The sequence below is a fragment of the Megalops cyprinoides genome, chromosome 15, assembly GCF_013368585.1.
Source record: "Megalops cyprinoides isolate fMegCyp1 chromosome 15, fMegCyp1.pri, whole genome shotgun sequence".
In the NCBI taxonomy this organism is placed as follows: domain Eukaryota; kingdom Metazoa; phylum Chordata; class Actinopteri; order Elopiformes; family Megalopidae; genus Megalops; species Megalops cyprinoides.
Window position 1 is genome coordinate 8003706 of NC_050597.1, and position 25692 is coordinate 8029397.

The 25692-nt window shown below is 43.3% G+C and overlaps 2 protein-coding genes across 7 annotated transcripts; both read right to left on the reverse strand.

The window, feature by feature from the left end:
- Window positions 1-1092: 1092 nt before the first annotated feature.
- Window positions 1093-14913, reverse strand: hkdc1 (hexokinase domain containing 1). 6 transcript variants are annotated; one of them, XM_036546378.1, is made up of 19 exons: window positions 12682-12749; window positions 9879-10041; window positions 9405-9553; window positions 9118-9237; window positions 8870-8965; window positions 8462-8561; window positions 8167-8350; window positions 7680-7835; window positions 7625-7630; window positions 7354-7587; window positions 6724-7028; window positions 5708-5856; window positions 5328-5447; window positions 5044-5139; window positions 4689-4788; window positions 4162-4345; window positions 3095-3250; window positions 2373-2606; window positions 1093-1417 (listed from the first exon to the last, which is right to left on the reverse strand). In XM_036546378.1, the coding sequence occupies exons 1-19, from the start codon at window positions 12742-12744 to the stop codon at window positions 1288-1290; spliced, it is 2745 nt and encodes a 914-aa protein (XP_036402271.1). In that variant the 5' UTR covers window positions 12745-12749; the 3' UTR covers window positions 1093-1287. The 6 variants fall into 6 exon arrangements, with proteins under 6 accessions (XP_036402271.1, XP_036402274.1, XP_036402270.1 ...); XM_036546381.1 differs by lacking the exons at window positions 7625-7630; window positions 12682-12749 and adding an exon at window positions 14896-14913; XM_036546377.1 differs by lacking the exon at window positions 7625-7630.
- Window positions 14628-24314, reverse strand: supv3l1 (SUV3-like helicase). Its single transcript, XM_036546383.1, has 15 exons — window positions 23912-24314; window positions 23474-23551; window positions 23050-23157; window positions 22752-22866; window positions 22264-22432; window positions 21433-21544; window positions 20742-20819; window positions 20307-20398; window positions 19443-19623; window positions 19248-19341; window positions 18380-18599; window positions 17950-18030; window positions 17416-17592; window positions 16516-16664; window positions 14628-16112 (listed from the first exon to the last, which is right to left on the reverse strand). Exons 1-15 carry the CDS (start codon window positions 24195-24197, stop codon window positions 15710-15712), a joined length of 2343 nt encoding a protein of 780 aa, XP_036402276.1. The 5' UTR covers window positions 24198-24314; the 3' UTR covers window positions 14628-15709.
- Between the last annotated feature and the right edge of the window lie 1378 nt (window positions 24315-25692).

The window sequence follows — 25692 nt, forward strand, 5'->3', positions numbered from 1 at the left end:
TCAGCGCTTCTGTGAAAATTGTTTTTAGATTCAAAATGCATGACATCTGCATATACATGACTCAAAACCAAACCAGACTCAAATCAAATGCTGTGCCAAACATTCTAAGCACGTCCACTGTAGAAGCCTGTTATTGAACCCAGCAACTGTTTGCTCTGCTGAGATACCTTTCTTATGCAGTATTTTGAATACCATTCAAGAAATCATTCCTTTTGCGCCAGTACCTCCAAAAGGACTGCAGTGCTTTCTATACCCCAATAAATGAGGTGAATACTTGCTTCACTAGTTGTTTGCATTAAAAAACAGGATTTATTTAAGTGAAAACAAGTGGAGATCATAATCCATATCTGTCACAGAGAACTGACAATAGATATTTAAGTAAAAACAGATAGAGATCAGTACGCAGTTTACCAGCTGAATCAAACAAGCCACATGAGGCTGTATAAAAACTGTAATATTTAAATGAGGTCAGATGGCACAGAAGTACATTTTTGTAAAAAGTGAGACCTCTGGATCATTGTAGTTATTTCTGTAGGAAACCCCCAAAAAACTTTGAATCTACTCTGAATGTGGTTAAGGCATGGGGTAAGGGCCTAACTTTCAGTGTTATATAAGTATTGGGCCTAAATCTCAGTGTGGTATAGGTAGGGGGGGAAGGGCAAAACTCTCAGTGTGGTACAGGTATGGGGTGAAGGGCTGACAATTGGGCGGATGGCATACCTGCCATCCCAATATACACATACACATAATACCAAAATAATTATCCAGTTCTCCACAGAAAAATTAGATCCCTTGAGATAAAATATATTGCATAGTATTAAGGGCTACAATAAAAAACAAGAGACAATTTTTTGTGTTGATTGTTAGAATCAGAAAATTTTCATCATCAAAGTTATAACAATTTCAGAGCAAATTTAAACCAGTTCTACAATTTCATTTTTCTACATTTTAAATATCTCTTATAAAGAATATTATTTAAATGCCCAAATGTGAGATTTCAACATTATGATTTACATATTGATTATGTCTGCTTTGGCCTGTTCAAAGCACATCTGGTCACAGTGTGCTTTGAACAGGGGATGGACCGGTCGTGGTGTGGTTTGGACAGGGGACAGTCCGGTCACAGCGTGGTTTGAACAGGGGACGGTCCTGTCAGCAGTGTGGTTTGAACAGGAGATGGACCGGTCATAGTGTGGTTTGGACAGGGCACAGTCCGGTCACAGCGTGGTTTGAACAGGACACGGTTAGGTCACAGTGTGGTTTGAACAGGGACAGTCAGGTCATAGGTTATGTTTCCCCACGTGCAACAGCAGTGATGAGGGCAGCGCCTTTCCCACTCCCATCCTCTGACAGCACGAAGGTGACGTCACACTTGGGAGCCAACTCCCTGACCGTGTCTTTCAGGATTCTGGAGAAGCTGTACAGAGGAAGGCAGAGAGTCACATCTCCATGGTAACGCAGCATTCCTAATATTACAGTAATGCCTTCAGCTATGACATGAGGCATCTGATGATGATCATTTATGATGTTCAAATGTACAGTATGCTATGACTAAAATATATACTGGACTCCTATCCAAGAGGCTAAATATGAGTGCCATATAACATGACTGAAAAGCTGATTATATTCATTCAGTTCTGGTTTCCTGCATTATTGCATATTGCAGTACATTATGATATTATATCATGATTCATAGAGCAAGATATGACGATTAAGTTGAATCACACACAGGGATGATGATTAGGCTAAAATACAAGCCCATCCATTCTGTTTAAGGCACTGTCTTTGCTAAAGACAGGGAGGGAGCAAAACCATGATACAGGCAGTGGATGTGAAGGTGGCCAGATCTGCTGTTGTATCCCCATCACTCCAGTTAAAAGCCAAATGTGTCCACATGTTAGTGTTGTAAATCTAATTACCAAGCAAATACACAATAATAGTGATAGCACAAGGTTCATGACATTAAATACTAAACACATCAGCTCTTAGAATTGAATTAACCCCTTGTACTGTATAAGGCTGTCTGGTAATGTTATATAAGTGAGCAACAAAGCATTTTAGTGTTTATCTGTTTATGTGAAAAGAGGAGAGAAATAAACAGTAAATCGAATAGCTTTTAGCAGCAATAGCAGGAAAATTTCTGAACAGTGTTCACAGCGCATTTTCTTAAATATAATCAAATGGAGTCTTACAGTGAGCACTGTCATCTGTTTTATCTGCCGTAACATATACGAGACACACAGAAAAACATCACCTCCCATCTGTACATTCCAAACTCTTTTACACTGCCAGTGTACTGCGTAACCTTCAATACTCATCTGCCATGCCATAACACAAGCATACATAGTTGTCTCCTATTCCTTGATACTCACTGTGGGTGGAGTTTGTAGAGGGTCCCGTCCACCCCCACGGTGACGTTCAGGTGGTCCAGTCCTCGGTTTTCGCGGATCTTCTCGACCACTGCGGCCATGCCAGCGCCGCACAGCTGGGCCGCCCGACGAGACACGGCGCCGCACACCTCCTTCACGATGATGCTGTCGTCACAGGTGCTGTCCAGACCCAGGTTCTTCAGAATGGACCTCACCTGCAGCAGCGCTAGACGGTCACTGGGGGGGTGGGGGGGGGGGGCAATACAGAGATATCATGCTTCCTGTACGAGATTCACTCCAGTGCACTACATAGTCACTCCAACGCTGACTACCAGTGCTGCCATACTAGAAACAACTTCTGAAACAGAGCAGCGCCTGGTCTGGAGGGACAAAAAAGTATGCAGAAAATTTGATCACTTGTGTGCCCTTGCTTTTGAAGTCTGGACAATCTGGATGTATTGTACTGGCTATATCTCTGATATGGATAAAAAGGACTGAGAGAAAAAGGCAAGAACTGACAGGATCAGGGTACTTCAAGTCTGGAAGGCTGCAGTGCCACCTAACCACAGGTCAAAAATTACACATATGCGGATAAAGAGGTTTCATTAATAATGAGGGTTGTCAGTTTAAAAAGAGGAGATGTGTGTCTTTCAGAGCCTTACACTGTGGATATGCCTGTAAAGTGAAACAATTGAGACAAACATGCACAACCATGTTGACCACACCTCTCAATCTGGGAAAGGAACTTGGTCTCAAAGATGCCCCGGGTCTTCAGGCACTCAGTGATGTGTCCTCGGAAGAGCAAGCCTCGTTTTGTGAGGTCGGTGAGGATCTGCCTGACGATTTCACCTAGGTACATACCGCTAGTCATCTTCTCGAACCTACAACGGCCAGAGAGCAGCTTAGCCACCATATCCACAGCAACATCCTGTGCAATATCCTTACATGGTTTTATTCTGGCATTTAACCCTGAGGGCATGGTGCTCTCCAGTGCAGGGTTTTTAAATTTTATTTCTTGGTACACAGAGACGTTATCAATCCATAATCTCCCAAATTTATTAAATTGCAGAAAGCACTATTACCTGCAAATATCAATACTGCCCAATTACAGATAATTGTCTGTATTGATTATTGTGTCTGTATTGATAGTTATCATACTTCTAAATAAAGGAAAACAAGAAATGTAAATAGCAAATATCAGACCCACATGATATATTTAAAGTTTTATTAATTATTAATGATTAATTAATCATTAATAAGTCGATAATGAGAATGATTAATGCAATGATGCAACTCCTTTGAGTCATGTTATCCATAAGGTTTCTTCCTTTCAGCAATGGAGTTTTTCTCTCCCATTTCTGGGGGTTGGGCTCTTGTGGGGTTAAGCCCTGCATCTCTGTAACTCTGTGGAAAATTGCCTTTGTAAATCTTGCTATACAAAAAAATTGAACTGAATTTTCTCAAATCCTTTTGAAAATATATAGCATTACACATTACATCTTAAATCCAATTAAAAGCCTGTGCAGAGGTGATTCAGAAGAAACCCTGAATGTGCAACATACATTTGAATGTGCAAAGTACTGTTAGCCTATAAATATCCACAAAGATTGTAACCACCCAGCATTTTTACAGTGCTGGACATCCCTGCACCTAATAACCTTGTTGACCAGCCCAGGATGAAATGTGACATCATATGGCAGTCGAGCCAGTTTCTTTTGTCACTCATGCTACCTAAGACACATGACACATGCTACCCAAGTTTTTATGAAGTTATAAGCAGGCACGGACTCACCTCTGTTTCCCTACGTTGAGGGACCCCTCGTCCACCTCCCTGTCATACTTAGTCCTGATATCCTCCAGACACCCGTTCTCCCCGAGGCCCCCCCATTCTGTGTTCACGCACATCCGACCCTCGTCCCCCTCCACCGTCTCGATGTTCCTCATCTCCTCCATGTAGCACACGTTACTGCCCGTCCCTGTCAAACAGCACACCGCTGCTATGAAATGACACCCCTCTTTAGTAGATCAGGATTTTACACGTCTAAGGCTGTCAGTGCAGCATAGAGGTAAGAAGCAGGACTTGTAACTGAAAGGTTGCCAGTTCAGTTCCCTGCTGGGGCACTGCTGCTGTACCTTTGGGAAAGGTAGTTAATCCAGAATTGCCTCAGTAAATATCCACCTCTATAAATGGACAACTTTATGAAAATTATAACTGATGTAAGTCGCTCTAGATAAGAGCATCTGCTAAATGCCAACAATGTGGTGTAATGCTTGTTCCTCTCCAAAATATCTCCCATTACAAGAGGGTGCCTCACATACCTGCAATGAGTCCTATCTCACATTCAGGGTCTTCATAAGCACATGTCATCATTGTGCCTACTGTGTCGTTCACCACCGCAACAATGTCCAATTCAAACTCCTACAGAAGGAAGCGTTACACTGAGCACCTACTTTTACTAGCAAGGGATGCAGCACTACACAGTAGATATTTACTGGACTACTCATTCAATGTTAAATGCCACATGTGACAGAGAAAGACTCCATCTGCACATGATGTTGGACTTTTAACATGTTGTGGCCATCATATTGTTATACAGAAAGCACGTCCATGTGTTTATTTTCCATTAATCTGCTACACCTACAAATGGTACTTTTGGTGTGTACATTTCCTCACATTTCTTCTTTTGATGGCCTCTCTCAGCATGTCCACGACGTCATTTCCCTCACAGTCTGTCGCTTTGAAGCCTTTAGTCCAGCTGACCAAACTTCCCTGGAAGGAAGCAACACAATGGGGAAAAATAAAACACCATAACATGAACCAAGACTCTTTTGTTAAAAACAGTGCATTAAAAAAAGCGACTGGTCATCCCGTTTCTGCTCAAACAGCCCCGTTGAATGCTTGCTAGTTTCCTCTCGCACAAAAGCAAACACGCAGATAGCAGAATGGTTGCTCTTTACCTTATCGATTCCAGTCTGTCTGCAAGGGAAGGAGAATGTGAATCCAAGAGGGAGACAAGTGTTCTTCATACCCATGTAGTCAAGGAAGTCTGAGATGCACTGAACAATGTGGTCGAACAGCTAAAAAGTCAAACAGGAGGTCAGTTATACTGGGGTCTGAACTATAGAGTACAGTTTATAAAACAGTACTCCCGCTTGCTCCAAGGCAATGGACCCCTGAGGTTGATGGTCTTGAATTACAAGTCGGATAGGATGGATAAATTACAAGTTATCTTAGAGGAAAATGTCTTTCCATAATTAATATAAATATTACCTTCAGTGCATGCAAATATTAGATTAGCTGGCTGCAGAAATAAGGGATCAGACTGGGGAGAGCTCACCTCCTCTCCAGTGCCCTGCATGATCTCCAGGGGAATAGCATAGATCTTGTTGTACATGCGAACAGACTTGCGTAACCCAGTCCTGATCTTCACCACCAGCACGCGAAAGTTGGTTCCCCCCAGATCTAAAGCCAGGTACTTTCCTGTTTCTGAAACAGAAAATGCTGCCATTGGGCTACGACTGCCAGGAAGCTGTAAAGTTCTGTAACTGCGTGAGGCATTTTGTTCTAAGGGAAAATACTTTTAATTGTTTCTCTGAGATGGCAGTTTGTTCAAATGGTGATTGTACGAGTGCTGGCCAATGCACTGCATGTGAAAACAGCAAGAAGGAGAAAGTGTACAAAAATCAATAATATATATTTTAGGAATACAACAAAACAAAACAGAACCAGCTTTGCCAAACCACAGCTAACTGCTAACTGCTCAGGTCAATCCCCAGCCCTCCTACCACACACCTGTATTTAAAACTTTAAACTGCTCAGATCAATCTTTTAACTGCTGCAGCAGCCACACAGCCATTTTAACACCAACCTGTTAATTATATAGGTGATGCATGTTAACCAATAGCTGGTTTAAAACACATTCGTAGACATTCCACACGTGGACAAAACAATTAACCAGACTGAAGATTAAGTTGATTCCATGCGCTCAGTTATTAATAAATCTGTGAATTGGTAATTAACACATGGGATCCTACACAGACATCCGAACACCACTCCTAACACAACCATTGCTAATTATCCACAGGGGTAGGCACAGTTCCAGAAGTGAAGGCACAGTGATATTACATAATCCTTCCTAAAGCCTGTGCATGCTAACAACCAAAACAACAGCAGTAATCTCTGCAGCCAAACAGTGCTGGTGCAGCTACGTCATTCTCTATGGCCTCCTGCTTCAGCCGATCCAACCCCTGAGAATAGTTGTGGTAAATGAAGGACCCTGCATTCAGAACAGTGTTGTGGATGGAGGCATGGAGTAGCCCTGCCCTGAGGGACATGGCCCTGCGGTTCCCTCACCTGTCCCATCGGGGGTTCTGTACACATACGAGGGCAGCATCTTGACGGAGGCCGTGCTGTGCGTGTCCTTCTTCAACCCCCGCTCCAGCCCCTCGCGCATCCTGTCCCGGACCTGCTGCAGCTGCTGCCGCGTCAGGGCGAAGGGGGCCAGAGTGTCGTCGACCTCCCTGCGCTGGGCGACCAGCCTCTGGGCCACGGCTGTCACCATGGCGGCCCCCTTCCCGCTGCCGCTCTCCGACAGCACGAAGCGCACGTGACACTCGGGCACCAGCCGCCGCACCACTTTGTGGAGCCGCTTGGGGTACCTCAGGGACAAAAACGGGCAATGAGACACTGTTAACATGCTCGATACCGTACCAAGGAAAACAGTACTGATGAGAGTTAGGGTGTGCTATTTTAGGTTTACATAATATTTATAAGGAATTAGCCACGTGTAAGTGTTACTGGGGTTTATAGTGTATGGCTAGTTAAACATAAGGGCAAATGTCTTTGTGATTTTAGTGATTTCGTGATTTTGTGAGGTGGACTGGAGTCCTACTTAATGCTTTGTTCCCTCCCAATGACCACTGCGAAAATGGAGGAAGAATTCTGAGCATCCACCCATGGGAATCAGTAAAACAGCTAACTCACTGAGGATGCGTCCTGTAGACCGTCCCATCCACCCCCACGGTGGTCCTCAGGGTTTTCTGCTTGCGGTTTTCACGGAGACGGGTTAGGATGGCTGCAAGGGCGGCGGCACAAAGGTTGGCCGATCTGAAGGACACGATGGTGCAGACGTGTTGCACGGCCACGCAGTCATCCTCAGAGGGATTCAAACCCAGGTCCTGCAGGATGTCCCTCGTATTCTTCAGGCCTTCCTTATATCTTGAAACAGCACCAAGACATTACAGGCTGATCTCACCTGCTGCTACTGAAAGTGAGTGTGAATAGTTAGGCTTCGGGATGAACAATCTTACTTTTCAATCAAAGCAACGTGTTTGGTCTGGAATTTGCCTTTGGTTCGCAGAGCGTCTGAAGCCCGGCCCTCAAACAGCAGGCCCTGCTTGGACATCTTCAGCAGAATGAGCCTCACCAGCTCGCCCATGTACATCCCACTTACCATTTTCTCAAACCTGGGGCACAGCGAGTTTGAGAAAAGAGTCTTTGATCAACAATGCATTCCCCAGCACAAAGAGCACTATCTGTTACTTCTTCAAAAACTGCTCATTTTCAAAAAGTTATTTTTGAAAATATTTTAGGGGAGATGAAAGATCTATTATCCTTCATTATTAACACACCTGTCTACAGTGTATTATTTTACATTTACTAAGTTTATTATTTTATGAGGGATTTTATTTAGGACTTTACTAAGTTTATTATTTCATGTTTATAGATTTTTATGGAGCATGTCTATATTTATGAACTTCAACTCAGAGCTCACTTAGAAGTTTAAAGTTTGCTCACAGTTGCTTTCCAGGGTTGATAGAAGCCGCATCGATCTCTCTATCGAAGTCTGTGATAAAGTCATCGAGAGAACCGTCGTCCCCGAACGCCCCCCACTCGGTGTTGATGCACATCCTGCCCTCGTCCCCCTCCACCAGGTCGATGTGCCTCAGCTCCTCCATGTAGCAAGCGTTGGTGCCTGTGCCTGAGAACCCCTTCGAAATGTCAAAGGCTTTCTGTTCCTGATTCCATTGTTCCACCAATTCAAAAGGTTTATTAAGGTCATTAGATATTAGATTAGATTGCTAATTCTCACCGACGATAACTCCAACCTCACAGTGCTGGTCATCATATCCGCAAGTCATCATGGTGCCCACTGTGTCATTGACCAGGGCCAGAACCTCCACATCCATTCCCTGCCCACACCAGACACACAATCAGCACTTCAGTCTCAAAGCATGGCAATAATATTGGGTTAACAAGGAAATTTAATCCATGGCAAACATCTTCAGTCATCAGAGTAAGGTGATTTTATTCATCTGTACTTTCAACTAATGACCTAGTATGACCTTTGACCTCTGTCTGACGGTTTCCAATCACATTATTACTAATTCTGATAATGTTAACATGGGGTAATTAAAGAAATATGTACCATCCAAACAAATAAAATATGACAGATTATGATCCTCCATGCCAGATTAGCAAACGATGCCTCAGTAGTTACCCCAGCTCGGGCGATGGCCTGCCTTAAGGACTCCACCACATTTGTTCCTTGCACCCCTCTGGCCTTGTAATTCTTTGACCAGGACAGTAGCACACCCTGAGCCAGGATGGAAAACAAGGTAGACAGTCCAAACATTACAAAGCGAAAGAGTTGCACTTTTTTTGGTTTCTTCCCAGAAGGTGCTGACAGAGACATCTGTTTTACCTCACTAATTAGTTATTAATTAATGAACGCATCATTAGCGGTACCTCATCCAGCTTGGACTGTCTGCACGGGAAGGAGAAAGTGAAGCCCAGTGGTTTTTTCTTCTGATTGATGTGATTCTTCTGCATGAAATCCTTTAGGGACTCTGCCACATGATTAAACAGCTACAGGAAGAGGGGCCAGTGCTGTGTTAGCATGTTGCAATTAATTTAATTTTTTAGGTTTTTACAGTCAGCTATTATTGTAGTGCTGTGGGATATCTGACAAGCCCAGTTAAAGCTCCTCTACAAAATGTCCATCTAAAGAGAACAAAAGTATAAAAAAAACTCACATCTGCGCCTCTGCCATTGACAACCTCCTCTGGGATTGGATAGGTCTGGCTCTCCATCTCCACCTTCTGCTTACCATCCTCAGACACCTTTACCTGCAGCACTTTGAACCTAGAGCCCCCAAGGTCCAGTGCCAGGAACTCTCCTTTCTCTGGATGAGAGAACCAAGGGAAGGAGATTAACACAGAGCAGTGACTGACCCCAGTGAGACAGACAGAGAGAGCCTAAACCACAGACCAGTCACCAATCCAGACAAGTCACCTCCCCTGAGAAAGAGACAGAGAAAGATCACAATGGAACTGTCACTGACACCAGAGAGGGAGGGAGAGAGAGAGACAGAGAGAGAGAGAAATCATGATGGACCAGTGACTGACCCCATAGAGAAACCTCTAAGTACTTTGGCAGCTCTATTATTCTAGTCAGCTGTATCAAGTGGGTCCTTGACTACCACAAGTCTGATTCATTCAGTAACACACCTGATCCATCAGGGGTTGAGAGGACATGGGTGGGCAGCATTTTCACTGCGGCCGTTGGGTTGCTTTCCCCGTTGAGTCCCTTCTCCATCTCAGCCCGGAAACGAGCAGAGATGTCCAGAAGCTGGTCGTCTGAGAGACGCATGGCGTACAGGAACCTGTCCACCTGTAAGAGCAGACAGACACGGGACTGTCAAAAAACACATCAGCACCTGCAAGCAGATGCCTGAGGACACAGCCCCTTCTGTCTGAAGATGCAGCTCTACGGCTGCAGTGTTCAGCCTCTCTGTCACGTGGGGAACAGAGTCAGGTGCACCTGCTGAAACTCAGCTGACAATCTACAGTAGCAAGCCCTAATAAATCTCTGTAAAGGTGTATGTCTTTATATTTACACAGCACAGTCTCTCTGTCACTTCTATGTCTTATGGATTGCAAATACTTGTAAGCTCATATCCCAAGCCCAAGTTATTACCTTATATTATTGGCATTTAGCAAATTCTCTTATCCACAGAAACTTACACAGGTTACAGTTTTCATGTTATCCATGGACACAGCAGGATATTTACTGAGGCAAGAGGAAAGTAGCTTTCCCAAGAGTCTAACAGTAGTGTCCCAGCAGGGAATCAAACCAGCAACCTTTTGGTTACAAGCCCTGCTCCTTACCACTATGCTACACTGCTGCCCCAAATCCTACTGTGAATGATTATCGTTGTATTGGGTCTTTCGGTAGGCAGCAGAACACAACAGTAGCCTAGGTACATTCTATGGGACAAGTCCTGTCTTAGAGTTCTCTGCTCCTGAAAATGAATCCAACCAAATGCGTCATGTCTCCGTGTGTAACAGAGCTAAAAGCGAGCTGGTGAGCCCTACATAAAGCTGAAAAGAGGTGTGGACCTCTTTCACCTTTGTTATGTCAGTGCACTGACTTGGATAACTGGCTAAGCTCAGCCTGGCCACCAGAGGCTACTGCAGAGAGGGAGGAGGTCAAGAGGGGGTCAGCGCTGCAAAGCTAAAAGTAGCAGCTTTTGAGTCCTTTGTAAAGCTAGTAGGGTAGCAGAGCACTTTCAGCAGTGACATCACTTCCTGAGACTAAGCTAGTATTATTGCCTAAAGAGCTAGGGGAAATTTGCTTTTTGGTTAACTGATAATGCATTGGTTTTTAGAGTGGATTTCTAACTAGAAAAGAGATTTGAATCTCACTTGTGGAGGTGTTTACAGATTACTTACCATGTATGTGTCAGAGGGGAAATCAGGATTAAATCTGCACTCCACAGTAACACTATTGTCAGTGTTGCATTTTGTATATCAGTTCACACAACACTGAATGATGTCACGACTACAGTACTAACATACAATAAAACCTTTTGAAAATGACATTTTAAAAAAGTTAAATCTCTTTTTTTCAAATCTTGCAAAATAGGAAATGTGAAGTATGGGTATGTCTAAACAGAATGTTCACCTTTGACTGCATTTCTAGCTTTGTGCTGAGCAAGCTCACTGTTCTGTTGAGGATCACCCCTGATGGTATCTTCTGTAGACACATCCACCTCTTCCATTTCAACCATAAAGACACGTGCTGCTGTCATTTCAAATATAAATACATACCCAGTTGTGCCAATAGAAATATAAATGAGACAGTGGCCATAACCACATAAATCCCACAAATTGGGAGAATTTTATATATATTATACTGTACATATAGAGGAAGCAGAGGTATACCCAGGGCAGAAAAAGGCAGGAATACATAAACAGATAAATGCTCATGCTTCAAGTTGACAGCCGGAAAAGTTGCGTAAGCAATTCACAGCGATACACAGATAACCAGGGTGTGTGTCAGCTACAATAAATATGCAACAAATATACCGTTGCCGTGGCAACTAATGGTAGGACATTGGTAGCAAGACTAGATTCTCAAATGCATACAATAGTGTAATGCTCACTGATTGCATCTCGGTAGAGTTGATTTTGATGCAAACGGAGGCTCGCGCTCTTAAAATGTTCCATGCTGATAACAGCTGAGTGTTTTTGCATTGTGTCAATCTGCAGGCTGTGTGATTCAGTCCCAATGCGTGACAATCCTGAGGCTAAAGTCCTCTTCCCTACCCCTTTCCCACTATCCTCCCATGGTGATCTCTAATGGGATGAATAAGTTACTCATTATTGGAGCCACAATGTGTTTGATAGAACCACATTAACTGATGCAGCTGGTCAAGGTTTGCACCTTTATTCTGCAGAATGGGTGTGTAACACATTCCGATCCTGTTGACAAACTTTCCAATATGAATATACTTTTATGATAGTATATGTCATGCAAATAATGCCTTTCACTACTACAAACATGAATCAACTGAAATACTAGCGGCTACAAAATGCTTTGGTGTTTATTGCAAGATGCAGTATTACAAGAGTTTCTAATCTAATAAGTAACAATCTTTGAGTTTGCACCCATTGCACCCACACAAAAACTTTGCATCTATTGCTACTGTATTTGTTAATGTAAGTTCAGCTAAAATTAATAAATACAACAAAATCTGTCAGAGGAGTGCTATGGGACATACTGTTCGCTAGCCCTCAGGGCTACTGGTGTGATGTATGTTTCAACTTTTATTTCAACTTTCCCCCCAAATTTCACTATCGCTGCACACCTCTCAAGTATGATTCGTACTTAATATTATACAAACTCAATGACAGCCAACTTGCCACTGGGAGACATAGCTGTTAGCATTTTGCGCTTGATACATTTAGAGAACTAAGAACTGCTTCAAAGTTGTGCAGTCACATTGCTCAAACATCACAGGCATCTCACCTTCTTGATCTGATCCTCCTTAAGTTTGGAGAAATAAAAGGAGAGCAGGTGCACAGCGAACATCTCGAGTCCTTCACGGGTGGTATCTTCAGACTGCTAGAGGGTTCGCACAGACAGGATAATTTAACTCTCCAAACAGATTCAGTTTCATCTGAACCCCTGTGCTTTCCTAGTCCATAAAGCCCTTTCCTCCTGGCTCTCCTTGCTCTATCTCTCTGCTTGAAAGGGAACTTTTCACTTCTTGCGGCTGTTTTCCTCCTCAGTGAGAGCTAAGCCAAAGCCCACCCCTCTGCTGGCTCAATAATTAATACCTCAGCCTCCCATTAACAGCCCTCCTCTCTGCTCTCTCCTAGCAATGTGCTGGCCCTGTTCCAGCGACACCGGACTTTCCTCTGGGACCATCGTGGCTGGTCTCCGTTCGGTTCAAAGGAGTCTTGACACAGCAAGGAGTGAAACAATAAACCAAGGAGACATAACTCCCAAAGTCAGACTCAAGATTGTTATAATTCCTGATCTTTGATGTGTATTTACTTAACAGGAAGTGAAAAGGCATTGTTTTTGTCCTTGTATTTCAAAGGTAATCACACAGAAGCGATTATGACTTTCCCAAAGCAGGTTATCTTTCTGAAGCATTCATTTAAGCTTCAATCCTGAAAACTCTGCACCCTGTCCTCAAATACCACTGTTCTTACTTCAAGACTTCTGAAACCATTTTATCAGGTATAAAAACCTCCTCCATACTAACAATGTAACCTGGCTGTTCACAGGAATGAATTATTTTAATTATTTTAAAAAATTATTTATCAGCATAAGCATTTTAAAATGATCTGATCATTATTAACTGTAGCAAACTTCATCTACAGCAATTCTGTAACTGCTTTCAGAAACTTCAGTCTGTAAATGTGTTCAGGGATACAGATGTTACTTGACTGTGAAACAAAGTCTTAAACCATCTGAAGGTTTGATAGCCGCATCTCAATTGCTGGATTTAGAGGGGAAATTTGTTATGTGGGTTTTGGTATGAGAATGGGCACATGCTGGCTGCTCTTTCTGTGTTTTGAAAATAGGCTAATCCTTCTTTAACAGCACAGGGGCAGCACTGTTGAGTACAGCTTGTGTGAATGTAATCTACAGTTACTGCAGACATGCCTTGGGAAAATGCAGCCACACACTTCAACCTAAATCTAGAAATTTACAGTAAAATGTCATGTGGCCACCATATGTACTGTACCTAATATTGGAAAAGTTAAAGCAGACAACCTACACCTGATTCACGGTATTTGCATAGTCAGGAACAGCCCACTCATTTTAAAAGATTACATTATGCAAAATAAAATCTCTAATCAGAACAATAGGCACTACTGGTCAATAACTACTTTTTCTAAATTATTATTTCTACATAAATTCCTTTTGGCTCACAGAAGTTAGCTTTGGGTTTTTCCAAAGATAGGTTAAAAGTGTTTTAGGTTTTGACTGTGGAGTTTTATTCCCACATGTCTAGATTGAACATAAAAAAACACTTCAGAGTTGGAATCACTAATTGGACATTAGACTCATCTCACCACAACGTCTGCACTCACACAGGAAGAGTGAAGCAAGAGGAAGGCAGCCCTCCAGTACACTCCCCCAGTGTGTTACATTCCAATACACTCCCCCAGTGTGTTACAGTAAAACGGGTGCCCATTGGAGGACAGGCGCGACTCCGGTGTCATCATCTGGGCAACTGATCATCTGATTCAATGTCTGATGAACTGCACGGTGCCTAAGAGTGGTGTGGCAAAACCACAGCCAACCTACAGGGAGAATGTGTGTGGATTTATTCATCTCAGACAGGGAGAGTGAGCGTGTGTGTTCGCGTGGGGGTGTCTCAGACAGGGAGAGTGAGTGTGTGTGTGTGTGTGTGTGTGTCTCAGCCTGGGAATGGGTGCACGTGCATGCGTGTGTGTACATGTCCAGGGGTCAGAGTCCACACACACACCCAATGCACTGAATGAGCCATTACTTTTCTGCTGAGCCATTCTTTAATGCTGAGCCGCACTGTTCTCTTCACTGTAATAATTATAACATTACTGGTGCTACCTTATTATTTGCAGGGTTGGTGAGGAAATAGCAGAATTAAAGCACTGCCCATACACCTCTTACAGGAATATAACTCATAGAGAACAACAGGGTTGTGTTCACATTTCTGCATGAGAAACTGTTTTAATGCTTTGCCCCCTCATGCAAAGCTCGTTTGGAATAGCCAGTTGTATGTTAGGCTCATCTCACCATGACCTGTGCAGTCATACAGGAGTACTGAAGCAAGACAAATGTAATCTTCTTAGAAAAAACACTTGATTAGTTATTATCAATGCAAGTCCCACAGTGCACCACAGAGAAGCGGGTGCCAACCGGAGGATAGCTGCTCCACTAGCATCACACGGGCAACTCACAGGTACAGGACGGGTCGGGTTTTGAGAACAGCAAAACTCCAATCCACCCATACCTCCGGTGGAACAAAGGCAAGTTGTTCTGCTATTGTGGGATCCCACACATTGCTGGCCGATGACATATATTTGATCAAACCTAGAGCTCAGACTTCACTTGAGATGAATACATTGGCAACTGAGCCAGGAAAGACAAATGATATTTAAGAATGGAGGTTGGTCCACATCCCGAGAAAAAAACCAAACTGGGCATGACATTCAGGTAAATTTCACTGATTTGTTTTAGTCTTTACACCATCCATTCAACTCCCATCACCAAAACTACCTGCAGAATCTGAACGTATACATTTGTCAGCATAAAATTTGGTGGACACTCTGAAAGACACCCCCTCCCAGGATCTCAACCTTCTGTAAAGTAGCAGCTACGCAGCATCTGACCCCACAAATTTACTTTGTGAGTTACATTTGAGTCCCCTAAAACCACATGATAAACTTATCATTCCTTTCCCAAAAATAAAAACACACCCACGTTCTCCTGAACACATCAAATACAAATCTTGTATTTAAAAATGCTAAGAAATCAGAAACTCTGACAACAAGGGTCACTTCTTTTTCTTCTTCTTCCCTTTGCCTTTGCTCTCTGTTGCCTTGACGGCGTTGCCATGGTTACTCCTTTCCTCCAGCCACTCCCTCTGTAGCCGCTGCAGGAGGTCAGGGGTCAGCAGGCCATCCTGCAGCAGCCGGGAGGTGAGGGACTCGTCCATCTGTTGGTCGCCCGCCCGCGGGGTCACGGCTTTCGAGCCTCTAACCTTCCTCTGGGCAGGCTTCTGGAGCTGGTTACCGAGAGTGCGGGAGAGGGGAGATGAGGCGTCACCGCCGGTGTGGGACTCGGTCGCCCGAATCAGCCTCGTGATGTTGCGAACGCCCGCCTGGATCACATCATCCAGCTCCTTCTGAATGTCCCGGACGAGGATGGCATCTGGGAACATGTCCATGAAACGGTAGCTGCAGGAGATTAAAGAGTCAAGAGATTATTATTTCTGCTCTGCCATCCACTAATACAGAGCAGCTACAGGAAGAGTCAATCGGTTATTACTTCTACTGTCATTAGTCAATGGAGCAGATACAGGAAGAGTCAAGGGGTTATTACTTCTGCTGTGGTTTTAGTCCATATAGGTACCACATTACAACGGGATGTTAACAGCTGCAGAAGAACACAAAAATACAGCCCAAAGACTATTGTGCTGTGAGCCATGTGAGAAAACAGGCTGAATCTACAGAATGTTTCTGACTGAGACACAGTTGCCCAAACAGCGGCAGCGTAGTTGGTGACTTTTTGGCTCCTATCGATCCTACTGAACTTCTCCTGTTAAGGTGCTGTTATCTAAGGCGTAAAGTGTGTGAGAACCTGAGCCACAGGTAGAGATCCAGCACGTCGTGGACAGCCTCCAGGTGCACCAAGTCCTTGATGTTCCGGGGTGAGGCCAGAGGCCAGCCGATGTGTTTGCACACCCAGTCGAAGGTCAGGGGCTCATCTCTGCTGAACTGCCTGGCAAACTGGAGAGGGGCGGGGCACAGTTACAATAATGCCTCACCAAACCCCGCCCACATTAACTCTAAGGAGGGGCAACAATTCAGTTTCAGTTGAGCACATTGATGCACACAATTTACTAGACTGGACTGGACTTTCTAGACTGGTTCAGCCCTACAGTCCAACTACCACCACAACAATATAGTGTCTTGGGTTGAAAAATTAGTTTTATCCACAGGGTAACGTTTATGACAAAAGTGGACTAAAAATATTCTCAGTGGTGTCAACAATTATGACAACAAGAACATATTCTTTGGGTTGTTTGTCTTTACAAAGAGCCAGAAAGGATCTTTGTCATCTTTTTTGTATTTTCTGAAAGTTCAGTCAGAGAAAATTCAAAACAAGGGACTGATTAATTTCTATATTACATTACATTATTATCATTTAGCAGATGCTCTTATGCAGAGCAACAGTCTACAATTTTTTACATGTTATACATTCATACAGCTGGATTTACTCAGGCAACTGCAGGTTATGTACCTTGCCCAAGGGTACAACAGCACTGCCTCAGCAGGAAATTGAGCCGGCAAGCTTCTCGTTACCAGCCCTGCTCCTTACCACTATGCTACACTGCCTCACTGCCCATATTTTTGTGCGCGTACGGAAATTCCCACATGCTTTGCCCAGGGCCTGCTCTGTGGCATGGCCCACACAGTGCACACTGCTGCTCACTAGCACTCAGGGGCGTTTAGCAGTGCTTAGTCCCGCTGGCCTTACCTTCAGGAAGGAAGTGCACACAAAGGGCTGCTTCTTGTTGATTGGTGCAGTACAAAACACGTATCGAGAGCGCAGGTTTAGCGGAATGTGCTGGATCATATCAGCCAGGAACTTGAAGTCGTCGATGTTGCAGACAAAGTAGACCCCATCCACCTGAGACAGACTAACAAATATATCCTGTCGGAGAGAAGGAGAACCAACAGTTAGGGCAATAACTCACAAAAACTTACAGTTTTACAAATACAAATCTATAATTATTCACAAGACAAACACATCCTTCAAAGCAGTTACAATGTGTTTATGCATTTTAATTTTTGCAGTTTATTTAAAAAAAGCTTCTACTCACTATGTAGTAAATCAGGTGGAATGATCTACTTCGCAAGTATATTCAAAAAGAGTTCAATCGGAGTGATTCAGTCAATGAGGAAACTGACTGTAATGATGTGGCACTGTGTCTCTCTTAGTGCACACCACATGGCAGAAATCAGCTTTGAGCCTGTGCCTCACACTGTCCTTCACTGAAGGTTTACTTACGACCAGATTAGACAGAGTGGCGTCCGGAAGGTGGTAGGCAAACATTTCAATCTGCTCTGCTGTGGGGTGCAGTCCCGCTGCCTACAGGTAGAGGGCAGCGATAGCACAAATAAGTGGACCGCTAGTGAGTGAAACAACATTAGACTTGAAAGATGTGACAACAGGTACAACGAGAATTAGAGATTAAAAAGTAAGAAAACAGTGAAACAGAATGGAAAGAGAAGTGGATGTGCGCAAGCTAGGCCACCATCCACACAGAAGTGGCCATGAACCACCCTTCACACAGTAACCCTTCATTCGGTCATATTCTACCCTTGACACAGTAATAGCCATACAGCAGCACTACACCACTGTGCCAGAGGACAGGATTCTGCAATGCCGCATGTCCCAGACCTCTGTAACGCCGCTGCCAGGTGACCTCTTGCCTCACCTCGATGGGGTCGACCGTGCGGCTCAGGATCTGCTTGAGCACAGGGAGGTCGTCGCGGTGCATGGTGGTGACCTCTCCCTCCTTAAAGACGGAGCTGAAACGGCCCGCCCGGCCGGCGATCTGGAGGGCCTGGGAGGTGCTGATGGTGTCCAGCTCCTTCTCACCCTTCTCATTGACGGTCGGCTTCACCAGGGAGTTGAAAATGATCCGTTTGATGCTCCTGGAGGGCGGACACCACATTGGAAGTCCAATAACTACACACATGCAGGGATTAACACTGACCGTTTTGCCATGCTGTGTGGCAGTAATCAGGGTACAACAGGCTTCGCTCAACAGTACTGTCTCATTATATTGTTCACCACTGAGGTGCAGGACCAAACCAGCCACGATGGTGGTCAATGCTCCTACATAAACATGAGGTCATTTTGCCATCTCCCTTCTTTGTGCTGTGTTTCTCATAATGACGACTCCACTACGACTCCGAGTCAAGATGGAATGATTATTTACAGCTCACTGCACAAAGGGTCTGTGAACCACACTACATAAGGTAGCCTAATAAAACAACAAACAGTATACAGTGTGTAGCATGAGCACTCATGAATGAACACCAGGAATGGTCATGGGTACCCATGTATGCATAAAAACCCATGATGATTATATAAATACCCATGAACAGTATATAAAAGACCACAAGCACATAAATATCTATACATAAGCAGCCATCTCAACACTACCAGCCACCAAACAAGAAAACAGAGCTGCTTCTTAACTACTCTTAGCATTGTGATGCACTTATTTGGAAGTTGCTCTGGGTAAGAGTGACTGATAAATGATGTAATGTAATATAATGCTTCTGCCTCATACTTACAGGTTCAGCCCCATTCCAATAGCATCTGTTGCTACAAGGATTTTGCATGGATCGTCTGGGTCATTGAACTTCTTTGCTTGAGATAATTTGGTGCCTGTTGGGAAAGGAAATAAAATGTGAAATAAGTGAAATGAAACTTAAACTGTACTGATGATTGTTTCACTTGCTTGGAGGCAACGGAAAAGCCAGACTGACCAGGTGGCAGGCTGCCGTAGATGACTGCACACTCCAGGCCCCGGACCTCGATCTGTCGACTGATGCTGTATATATCGTTCTTGCTGAAGCACACGATGCAGTCCCCAGGACGCAGGTTGTCCAGGGATTCCAAGGCCTGGTCTAACACTGTAAAGGGTGTCAGCCTCTTGTAGTGCCGAACCTGGTGGGAACAAAAGACTTCTTAGCACCAGCCATCTCAAAGAATGTGTAAACTAAAAGAATAATATTGTTTCTTCTTCTGATTTCTATTTGAATTTCTGAAGTGGACAGAATAAATGCCAAATCAAATGGAACTGAGGTAGGAGTCTTAGTTTCTAGAGCAGAACAGTTCCAAAATGATCTCATAATTACCAGGTGCCTTTCTGCTCAGGGGAAATGTGCTGTTTAACAGGCACTGCTATGCTTTTATTGGAAAGGCAAGTATACCATGTCCCCAGACACTGGGGTTATGCTAGTGAGTCATATACACACCTATAACAAAAATGCTTTCAATGTAAAAAATGACTCAAGCTACTATCATATATTATTTATATGTCACTATACATACATCACTATGTATATATAATGACATATAAATAATATATCTCTCACACACGCGCGCACACACACACACACACAAAACACTTCTTTATTTACCTCACTATATTCCCACTCATATGCAAATACCAAAGAGAAACTTTTAGATTGATCTAGGTGAGGGTAGTATACGAAACTCCACCACCACAACTCTACTCTGTCCAATCTGACGCTTGTGCTGTATGCTCTCTGTGGCAGTGAACTCCACTGGCATACCCAATTGGTCATACACATGCTGATGATGCACACTAGATTTCCCAGACTCACCTCCACTTCCTCCCCTGTGGTGTACATGAGCTCTGTGATAAAGTTAATGGCTGCAGGCTCACCACACACGTGGATCTCCTCCGCACACAGGCCTGGACACACAAGCAGAGCATGGGTTACACACGGTAATAGCCAAAATAATACCAAAAGGAAAAAAAAAAAAAGAAAATATTTTGTCTGATTCAGAGATGTAAATAATTCTAACAGAGGTGGATCCAAGAAAAAAATATATTTCGCAGTGTGAGCAGTGTCTGGGACATTAGTAAGTGACTAGTCTAAATAAGCACACAGCTTTGAAAGGGCTCCAAGGCCTAAAAAAGAAGCAGGATTCCAGGTTTTCAACAGATAATGGACACTAATGGATAACAAGTACCTCAGTACTCTTGCTGTGCACCTGAAGCAAGGTACAGAGACACGTGACGTGAAGTGACTCACCTAATAGGGCTCTGGTCCAGGCCCAGCCTCTGGAGGGATCTTTGATCATCTGGATCTCATCAATGACTGCTACTTCATCTGGGAATATAGACATCATTATCTTGCACTCAAAAAACAACAAAAAAAACCCAAAAACTGCAGCCGTCTGGCAATATTTTGGGTTCAAATCAAATGAGAGAGGAGTGCAAACTGACACAGAAACGATGTTTCATCCATTTCAACCTTCATTCTCACTTGCAGGTTCACCAACCGTGGCGGTTTACATAAACGGGGTACATGAATTCCGCATTCAACACTGCAAATGAGCTGGCCAAATAGGTGCCTTTGCTGATTTTTGGTTTTTTTTTTTAAATAAAACATACATCATCAATGAAAAACTAAACCTTTTTTTAGATTCACTGATGTTCTATACTGTGAGGCTAATCCAGCCTGTAAATAATAATGTAAAAAATATAATAACATAAATATTAAGTTTGTAATTAAATTGACTCCCACACCAACAACAATAATATTGTCCATCACGACATTTTCCAAGGACACGGCCAAGGACACTTTCCGAGGAAATTTTGATATTGCCAAACCCTATTGAATATTTCTGACATCAGCACGTCAGCAGAAAATATCTGTTAGGACATGTTTAAATGTTTCCAACTGCAGAATAAGTTAATACAGTACAAAACGGGATACCAACATGGAGTTGTAACACTGCACATCTCAATGGTGCAAGCAACGTGACCGGCTGGTCTCCCCTCTGGGTCTACAAAGGTTCTCTCCTCTCCGGTCACCAGGTCACATGGTACACCCTGGGAAAAGCACACACATGCTCACTGGAACACCGATTCCACCCCCTGATGAGGGTATCCACTGTTCACATTACAGTTACATTACATCACAAGTTCCCTAACATCGTTGCTTTCATTTAAATGAGATGAAAGCTGCCCTGTACAAAAGCTGCCACCTACTTTTAGTCTAGAAAGTATACCTAATGTAGGCTACTCTTGCTGTTCAGATTGAGCAGTCTACTTTATTGCAGAAGCTAATTTCATCCTCTTTACTTGAATAGAAAATAATTATCTCTAATGAATGCAAGGTATAAACACGTATAACAGTTATGTCAACAAGTCATAGGTTACTTACTGATAGATCACATCTTTACCAGATATTCTTGTGTAAGGCTTTTCAGAAAACCGTTGAGGGATGTGTTAGCTAAAAACTGAGACCCTGGCATTACAACAGTTTTTGAAAATGGTTTGAACAAGTATCTAACTTTTTTTGCCTGTAATGCGATTGAAGACAGGACAATTCTCTTGAACCACAAATTACACTACCTTAGCTACGTAAACAGTGATTGCTGTCAATCCTTGCCTTTACAAATCAAACTGATTTGGACTGAAACATTGTCTTCATTAGCAAGCATGGAGATAATGAAAATGCAGACTGACAAAAACTCGGGGGGGGGGGGGGGGGGTGGTGGCAAAAATAGGTTATATGGAACACTTCAGAAGAGAAGCAACATACTTACAGCAGCATTGCTTTTCTCAAAGATCTCATGTGCAAGTAGCTTCAGTGGTCCACAGTATACACCAGACTTGGCTGCCAAGTATCTCTGAATGGCATGATGGGTCTTTCCACTGTTTGTGGGGCCAGCGTGGAAGATCACTTTCCTCTGGATAGCTCTGGCCTCAGGGTACCTGTAACAACACAATTCACATTCTAAGTGTTGCTGGTCCAAAATCCCCCAGTGGCCTGTACACTGAAACATCCGCATAGAAACAAAGTAGTTTTACACAAATACAAACTGAACTGCGGCTATAATCTGAAAATGCCTTTATCCACTTTATTCATTAGATTGCAATGGATATTAAAATGTCAACACAATACAAGACACAAAATAATTCAAACAGAGCACTGTGTGCCATGTTCAGTGCTTTGTGGCAATTTCCATTGTAAAAATGCCCTGAAACGAGTAAAATTTGACTGGCTGATTGATAACATGAATGATGCACCTACCAATTAGCTGGCACACGCAAATCACTGATCTTGCGCAGGTCATCCATGCAGTCCAACATAGGAAAGATCTGTTTAGCGTGTCTCATGAAGTAAGGGTAAATATCATCTATGTGCCCTGAAAATATATGAAAAAAAATACACATCGTAAAGTAATTCTATTAGCTTGCAAAATCATGTTTAATTAAGTTAAAATAATGTAATGTAATGTAAAGTATCATTAAATTAATTCAGGATTTTCTATCTCCACTTTAATTAGCAATTACACATGGTATTTTGTGTGGTTTCCTCTCCTGCTCACCGGCTCCACAGCAGATGTCATTTAGGATGATGTGAAGATCTGCACTGATCGCTCCTACTTCCAACACATACCTCCTGAAGCTGATGAAGGCCTGATGGAAGAGCCGGGCTGAGAGACGATGTGCACATCATTAATAAAGACCAGTCAAGACAATACCACAACAGCCTGAACTACTCAATTTTAAAGCGATTTTTAAAGGGCTGCCAGCCCATAGAAACATCCTCAAAAATAAAACTGCCCTGCATCCAGTGGAGAATCTTATCAATCATTGTCAGGGTGGCTGGTGAGAAAAGAAAATCAACGAAACCACCCAGTGACGTAAGGCAGGGGCACGTGATCTTAGGGAAACAGCACCTTTGAAACTGCCACACCAAATGGACTTTCACAGTGCACTTTCCTTTTGGGAATGTAAAACAGCTCTCACCATCTAGACCGTGCTCGGCTGCTAGTCTCTGCATCTCCTTCCTTTTGTAGAATCTGTTCAGTACTTTCAGCAGTTCGTCTGTATAACATAAATCGTTGTCAACAGCAATCACCAAGCAAGAACCTGTCCTTTACAGCAACAAGTCATTTTGTAATGTGTTTTAAGTAACGAGTAAGGGTAATGCAAATAAATGTATGCTATCTTGTAACAATATCGATTTTGCATTCATCTTTTACGTGCTACTGCATACAAATTCGCACGTGGCTACCTATACTGGAAACCTAGTCAACACAAGCGAAACTACCCTATAAAACATCTTTTACCCCACATAAACAGGTTAGCAACCTATTTTGCCACCTGAAAGGTGGAGAATAACATACGTATACAACTATCCATGGCAGGTCGGCAAAAACGAACAAGCTAGCTAATGTTAGTTACTTTTGTCAAGTGGCTGCGTGAGCTCTTCTCCAACAGCCCCGTCGACTGAGGCATCACTTTTAACGTCCAAAGGCACGAATAGTGAGGTGTCTGGAGGCCGAGACGAGCCGCTCGAAGAGGCATTTCTGCTTGAGAACAGAGATGCAGTCCGGGGATGTCTAAGTAGCGTTGCACACTGTCCAGAGCCTCTCTGGTCGACTAAACCACCGGCAGCATTACGGACAGAGACGCTGCTAAGTCGGGGTTTAACCCGCGAAAGCAGCAACATGCAGCGCTGAACCGACATCCCAACGCAAATACGCTAGGAGACTTTCACCCACGGTCTTTACTTTCCCATTTCTCAAATTCGTAAAGTACTATTCATAAAACTATCATGCCACTTCGGCAGAGGACGGTCAACATGAGTTTCTACATAACAACGTGCAGAAGGACCCTTCTTTTGTGTGGTGTTCAAAAATATGCCGGTTGTATTGTGTGGAAAAATATATTGTACTACAGTGACATGTACTGTATATTTGTAAATCAGTATGTGTAGTCAAATGTAAGAAATATGAGTGATAACATTTCAGCTCTTCGACCAGTTTTCTACGGAATATTTTGTTACAGTTTCTTTGGGAGAAAGGTAGGGGACCAAGATGAAAGTACAGTCGTAATCCTCGCGCAGACATGCGCACTGTTGTCATTGTCGCGTAAATAGTGTTTACATGCTAGTTGCTAAGTGTTACTGTTACTGGTAGTGGTGGCAGTGGTCGTTACTGAGTGACTTTAACAAGGTTGTCTCCAAGCTTGTCATTTGCTAATTAGTAGTGGGTCATGTGTATTATATGTAGATCTAATCCATATGGGCTGTGACAGAAAGGTAATGAATTACACTGATTAAAACATGTTCTTTAAATGTAATTATCCTAGTTAGCTCGTTAGCAATAGCTATGCATTTGTTTTCTTAAAATGCGCTTAATCCATGGCTCTGATCCAGATGCCTCCCAAATACAGTACAGCCGACGTATAAAACGCCTACGCGTTACTGCGCTCGTTAATTTGACACAACAGCAGTGCATTCTACTAGAAAAGTGACCCTAGCGGAAGTTGAAAGCTGCTGGAAAACTATGAGGTGGGAAAATACGTCACTGCATTGTCTCCCACCAGATCACACAGCGCCTACATTAAGCTGAATTCTCAAGTAGCCTGCCATTGGAAATATGAAAGTAGTTCGGTTTCCGATGCGAAAATAAGTAGGTGTTGGTCATTGAACTTCGACAATGTACTGTAAACAGCAAATTCATTCTTCTTCTGTGTCGGTAACATGCTTTAGTATGATTTCCGGGTTCCGCATGCCCTCAGTAATGCGGAGAGTTTAAGTATTTGTGGGCGGAAGCAGAAAAATACACGACTTCACACATGAGTTCCACGAACTCTCAGACCGATGTACTACCCATGGTATCTGTGTGATCACAGCATGATCATGAGTTAGCATCTCAAGATCAACAATAAATGAAGGATGCTTGTAATGCATGTCAGAGCATCTAGAAGGAAATGACCCAGCGATCTCTGTTGGAACAGATGACTGCTCCGGATGTGAAGAAATCTCGTTTTTTTTTTTTTAAATTAGGACAGTCGATTGGTATACCCCTATGACTCAGATAAAGGCGTTTATGATTCATGTACCATACATGCACACATACAATACCGGATACTTCACAACGTTTGGCATAACATCCACACCCAAACACAACCTCAAGTTTCCAGACACCCACGGTTACAAAAGTACCCCTGCCATCAGT